Source organism: Prunus avium, chromosome 7 (assembly GCF_965620075.1).
Source record: "Prunus avium chromosome 7, drPruAviu1.hap1.1, whole genome shotgun sequence".
NCBI classification, from domain to species: domain Eukaryota; kingdom Viridiplantae; phylum Streptophyta; class Magnoliopsida; order Rosales; family Rosaceae; genus Prunus; species Prunus avium.
In genome coordinates this window covers 21,409,645-21,416,142 of record NC_142290.1, presented here as the reverse complement: position 1 = coordinate 21,416,142, position 6,498 = coordinate 21,409,645, and the positions used below count along the sequence as shown (strand labels likewise).

The 6,498-nt window shown below is 37.3% G+C and overlaps 1 protein-coding gene across 1 annotated transcript; it reads left to right on the top strand.

Moving 5' to 3' along the window:
- Positions 1-2,552: 2,552 nt before the first annotated feature.
- Positions 2,553-6,362, top strand: LOC148293118 (uncharacterized). The gene is made up of 7 exons (XM_088244596.1): positions 2,553-2,688; positions 3,637-4,432; positions 4,540-4,701; positions 4,786-5,639; positions 5,784-5,877; positions 6,102-6,197; positions 6,300-6,362. Exons 2-7 carry the CDS (start codon positions 3,644-3,646, stop codon positions 6,360-6,362), a joined length of 2,058 nt encoding a protein of 685 aa, XP_088100722.1. The 5' UTR covers positions 2,553-2,688; positions 3,637-3,643.
- The last annotated feature ends 136 nt before the right edge of the window (positions 6,363-6,498 follow it).

Here is a 6,498-nt window from a genome sequence, read left to right as displayed (position 1 = left end):
TCATCGATTCATCCAAATTAGGCCTTAACATGCTTGAATTGCATGAATTATGCTCTCTTGCTCTTTTTGCCTACAAAACACACAAAGAGAGACAAATAACATAGAAATCTAGGAAACTAAGCAAAAGAAGTAAGTAAATTTGGGCATGTATATGTATGAAATTATGAGCTTAACAGCACTATGAGAAGTTTCCCGCTGTCCTAGAAGGATATAGTTATGCTGATTGGAATACCCTGTCAGATGATTCAAAGGCTACTAGTGGATATATATTTAATATTGCTGGTGGTTCAGTTTCATGGAAGTCTAAGAAACAGACTATTCTGGCTCAGTCCACAATGGAGTCAGAGATGATAGCCCTAGCAATGGCTAGTGAGGAAGCAAGTTGGTTAAGAAACCTACTCTCAGATACCCCCTTATGGGAGAGACCGATACCAGCTGTTCTTATCCACTGTGATAGTACTTCAGCTATTGCAAAAGTTCAGAACTGTTATTATAACGGCAAGAGGCGACAAATACGTCGCAAGCACAGTACTATTAGAGAGTTTCTTTCGAATGGGGCTGTAAGAGTGGATTATGTACGGTTTGATGAGAATTTAGCTGATCCTTTGACGAAATCTTTTCCATATCACATCGATTATATCTTTGATGAGCAAGGTTTCGTACCTATAACATATTAACATCAATATCAGTCATGTTAATTGTGTGGACATAAAGAATCAACATGCAGATATGTTTGATCACTGAAAAGAAAGGTTGTCAAACCATATACAAAAGGGTTTTTTTTATCACAAATGGTTATGAGGTTTGCCAAATTATCACATTTAATCCTTTATGTTTTTTTTCCTAACATTATTAGTTCTTTATGTTACAGATCACACATCAATTTGGTGCTGCCATTAAGTTCCGTGAAAATTTCTGTTAAATTGATGATGTGGCATGTATGTGGTGGTGCCCACATATCCAATAAGATAATGCTAGATGAATCTAAATAAAAAAATATTTAAAATAATAATAATTTCACATTTAAAGTCTAAAAAAAATGTTTTTTTTTTAAGTTGCAGAGCCCCTCGTCTCTCTCCCCCTCTGCTCTCTCTCCACCCTCTGCCCCCTCTCCCTCCCCCGCTGTGTCTCTCTCCACCAAAATCCATCTCAATAAATAAAAATCCCACATACCCCCCTCATCCTCTCCTGAAGTAGTTTGTAATCCAACAAAACACTCCCATTCCCCATCCTCCTCTGTGTCTCTCTCTCTGCCTGAAACCATTGAAACAATCGCAACCCAAATGAGATTTAAATACAAAAATTAATACCCATCGAAAAACTTTATCTTTTCTTGCAAATTTTGACAATGCTAGAAGCAGTCCACAGAGGAAAAAAAGAGAGAGAAGATGGGGTTGGGCGTTGGTTGCGGATGGAGATGGGGGCGATCGGGTTGTGGGCAAGAAAAGAACTGAGTTACACGGAGAGAGAGAGAGAGAGAGAGAGAGAGAGGGCAGAGGGGAAGAGATCTGCAACTTTAAAAAAACCAATTTTAAATATTTTTTTAGATTTTAAATGTGAAACTATTTTTAAAAAATAATTTTATGTATTTAGATTAACGTGGCATTATCTCATTGGATATGTAGGCATCATATACATGCCACGTCATCAATTTAATAGTGATTTTGACGGAACCTAACAGCAAGGACCAAACTGATATATGAGGTGTAAGAGCATCTCCAAGGGATATGTCAAATACCAAACATCAAATTTAAATTTGATGGCTGATGTGGCAATTTGACATTTACACAGTTTTACACTCCACTCGATATGTAAAATAAATAATTATTATAACTGTCAAATCATTCAAGATAAAGAATTTTAAAAAAAAAAAAGGAAAAAAAATTGAAAGTAACAGCCAGCTGTCTTTAAAAAATAATAAAATATTCATTTGACATCTTGCTTTTGGAATGTCAAAAGTAACAGCTGAACCTCCAGCCTTCATTCCACATCAGATTTGACAATTCGGTTCAAGTGTGGTGAGATGTTATTTATAGCCGTTAAATATCTATGTGGCATTTTTGACATATCCATTGGAGATGCTCTAACATAAAAGATCAATAATGTCAAAAAAAACACATAAAAAATCAAAAATGATATTTCGCAAAATGACCATTTGTAATAAAAACTCTATACAAAAATAATCTTGGCTTAAGGTCGAAAAAGCAGCAGGTATATTATTCATGCGCTGGGCTCTAACGAGGACTCCTAAATGAGGATACTATGTGAGGATCAATTTCAGCCATCCAATCTAATCTCAACGGCTGTAAAGAAAAAGCAAGCTTACCATGTAAGTGTGTACGCTACAATTTCCCTCCTTTGGCATTCGCGCCTTTTCTTCTTCCTTCATTTCTGCATTTAATTGTTTTGTGAATTATGACTACAAACCCCAAAATCTGAAAACCCAAATACCCAGAAGCTCCACCCAAAATCCAGATTAAAGAAAAAATTGTTTTCATTTGTGCAAAATCTCAAAACACACACACACACACACACACTCTCTCTCTCTCTCTCTCTCTCTCTCTCTCTCTCTCTCTCTCTCTCTCTGACAGAAACCAGAAAGACGCTTTTTTATTTGGGTGAAAACCCTAACTGGTCCATCACTCTTGAGGTTGAGACCATCGACAACGTGAAAGGCAAGATCCAGAGGTACTGTTTCTCTCTCTTCCTCTTTGTCTTCCACACTCTTTGCTGTAGAAGATACTTTGTATAGAGAAACTTGAAAGATAGCCATTCACGTTGCTGCCCCAATTTGATTAGGATGAAAGTAAGGATGATTCTGATGTTGCTGATGATGATATCTTTAGTATTTAATTGTTTTTGGTTGTATTGAAAACAAAGACGAAAAATTTCATTTTGAATGATTTAGGTGATTATTTCATAGGGGTCAATGCTAAGTGATTATCTTTTAGTCTTGAATATGGGTGATCTGACAAGACATATTGAATTTCTATCGGTGTTAGATTCTGCATCTGAATGTGCTGATAATAACGTGTGTAGTATGGATATGGGTGTCTGTTTTGTATCTTGCAAATAAGTGGGTAATCTGGGTATCTTAAGAGGGTATCCGATTGTGTATCTTCACACTAATTAGTGGGTAATCTGGGTATCTTAAGAGGGTATCCCTTGTTCTGTATCTTTTTTTTAAGAAAGAGGTATCCGATTGTGTATCTGAATGTCTTGATAACAGTGTGAATAATATGTATTTGGGTATCATATGAGTATATTTTTTAGAAAGATGCAGTAGGAAACTATTACAATGGCTAGGATAATGTCATTTATGTTTAATGGAAAGAATACTCTTAAGTTTGAACTGGCCACATAAACAATCCAGTCTTCCTTTATCACCGATAATAGTGTGGATGTGTATCAGAACCAACACGATAATACTGTGAGTAGTTTGGATATCAGTATCATATGAGTATCTTAATGTGTTCATTATAGTGTATGGATAATGGTATCAGAGTCTGTATCTAAATGTGTTGATTATATGTCATTCGTATGGATTTAGGAATCCTTTTTGTATTAGTGTTTATTGTAATGTGAGTAGTATAGATATGAGTATATATTAAGTTGGGTAAATGGTGTATGTTGCAGGTCAAAAATGGAATCTGGGTTTGAGCTTTGTTTTCCTGAATCAGAGGTGTATTCGGCGAGGGTGAATAATCTATGTGTGCCGAGTACAGTACTCAGTAATTTTGTGTTGAAGTTTAGTAATGAACAAATGAGAAGATTTAGAGAGACCTGCTTTGGGCACTTGATGGAGCTGGATAAAATTTCATTTAGTGGTCAAATGGTGCATGGTCTGGCCCTTCGGCGCGTGGCTGGACTTGGTGTGAAGGACATACACGGGCTTAGCTATGCAATAGGGTCCAATGTGGTGCAGTTCACTGCAAAAGTATTTTGTCTAATTAGTGGTCTGAAATTTGGAGTAGAGCCTCACATAACAGCTGAGGATGAAGGTGTAAATCGGCTACTTGATGCTCATATTAGCAATAAGAACCACATTACATTACAAGACATAGAAAAAGCATTCTTAAGCGCCAAATTTGGAAGTGAGGACGTGTTCAAATTGGGAATGCTATGCTTTATAGAGTTTGTGATATTGGGGAAAGCCCCCAATGTTAGGATAAACGAGGAGTATTTACACTTGGTACATAATATGGAGGAATTAAACAACTTTCCGTGGGGTTCGATATCATTTGAGCAGCTCCAGGATTCTTTGTTGTTTAGTCCTGGAAAAAGAGAGAGTGATGAGAATGATGATGGGAAAGAGAAACGACAGAGAAAAGGAAAAGAAGAGGTGAAAAGGAAGAAGAAGTTGGAGGATAAAAAGCATAAAAGAATTAACAGACCGGCGTGGACTATAAAGGGATTGAGCTTTGCTTTCCAAGTAATGTTTAATTCATAATTTCTGCTTTGTAAAGTTGAGTTCATAATTTCTGTTTTGTAAAGTCATGTTCATAAACAATTATTGACTTTGAAATTAACTTGGAGCAGGTTTGGGCGTATGAATTGATTCCTGAATTGGAAATGGCGCCTCTGAGATATTGTAAGAGGAAGGACAAAACTGAATTAGTTCCTCGTATTTGCCGGTGGGAATCTACTGATAAAACCCCTGAGTTTAGAAAGTTGAATGCGTATATTTTTCAAAGCAAACAGGTATTCAGTAAATAATATGTTTATTTCATGACTCAAGTTGTTAAGTGTATTGTATATGACATGTGAACTGTGTTTTTGTGACAGCATGTTTCGTTACGCCTCCTACGACCAAGTGCACTCGAGTTGAGGCAAAAGTACTGGACTTGGGGAACTAATTTTCATGAAGAGGATGCACCTAGTATGGGTCCTCGAGTATCTACGGACCTTGCTGAAGTAAGCTCTCTTGTGCAGCGATTGGGGGATGAGATTGAAATTTTGCATCGTGAAAAGAGTGAGCAATGGGCAAATTTTGTAGATTTCAAGAACGCAACCAATCATGGGATGGAAGTTATGAGGTTAGAATTGACTGCATTGAGAAAAATGATAGGTCATGGAGGTGGAACTGTGGTTGTGCCATCAGTTGTAAAGGTGAAACGAGTGCAAAGGGAAGAGAGTGTATGTGAGGCACAGGTTGAAGACAGTGAAATGAAAGATGAAAAGCTGGATGACGAAGAGGAGAGAGAGGATGAAGATGAGAAGGGTGGAGAGAAGGTACATGCTGTAGAAAATGACAAGGGAGACGTGGAATACATAACCCCAGAGATTAACTGGGATGATCCTGCATTGGTTTGTGTGACCCTTGTTAACTTTCTTAAAAACCCTTGTCGAAAATGGAAAGTGGCAATGGAAGAGGGTGATGCCGATGATGATAATAATCTTGATGATGATGTAGTTGTGCGTAAGGTCCAAAAAAAGCGGGGTCGAGCACAGAGTTCAATTGTTGAGCCTGCCATGAAGCGGCCAAAGTCTGTGGAATGCAAAACTCCTTGGCAAAGGCAGGAGATTCCGAATATTGGGGAGGAGACAGTTGGTCTTACTTTTGACCCCCTGAGGCCAGTTCGTCGTGGTTTGCTTCTAGAGACAGCGAAATTCTCCTGGGAATGGGGACAAAAAGAAAAGTAGGTTCTCCCTGCTTTGGTACTTATTGGAATTCAAATGACTGTATTATGAGAACTTATTGAGTTGTTGGTGAATCTAATTTATTTTTCTGGTAAGGAACTTGGTGAAACTGATTTGATTTTAATATTTGGTGACACCTGCAGTACGCATGTGAGATTATGTGGAAAACATGGTGTGGACACTTCGCATGACTTCTTCATTCGCCTTTTGACCAAGGATGGTTGGTTGAATGACACAGTAAGTATAGAGCAACTGAAACATAATATTTGTTTGGGTGGTAAAATGACATTAGTCAAAGTATAAGAAGTAAATAATGTTATAGATTAAAATAAATTTCATAAAAGATTGCAGATAAATACATAGAAACTTCATTGTTGTTGTATTAATGTTGTTTTATGGTGTGCCCAAATAACTGCTGTTATACGATTTATTGGGGTAATATTGGAAATTTGTTGGTGTAGAACATCGACATGGGATTGTATTTGCTAAGGGTACGGCAGACAATATATGCAAACTTGGTGCGTTCGGACTGGGCAATAGTAGATACTCTGTTCCAGGTATGTATCTTCCATAATATATTATGCATGCTAAATTGGTTCATTTGGTATCTGAACTTATGCATAACTGGTATGCCATTATGTAGACTTATGCTGCAATAGATTTGCAACATATGCGCCTTTATGGTGGAAAGGAAGATAGGACCCATAGCAATGCTTTGGTGAAAATGGTTAATGGCAAACTGCCTACGTGGGGTAAACCTTGGTCTTCCGTGAAAAAAGTTTTTATGCCGTACAATGTGAGTCAAAAGCACTGGGTGGGACTTGTTTTAGATTTAACAAGTTGTGAAATTTTTGTGTA

Coding starts and splice junctions, on each gene's coding strand:
- LOC148293118 (XM_088244596.1), top strand. CDS start 3,644: ATGGAATCTGGGTTTGAGCTTTGTTTTCCTGAATCAGAGGTGTATTCG. Junction 5,878..6,101: donor ATGGTTGGTTGAATGACACA/GTAAGTATAGAG, acceptor TTGTTGGTGTAG/AACATCGACATGGGATTGTA. Junction 6,198..6,299: donor TAGTAGATACTCTGTTCCAG/GTATGTATCTTC, acceptor ATGCTGCAATAG/ATTTGCAACATATGCGCCTT.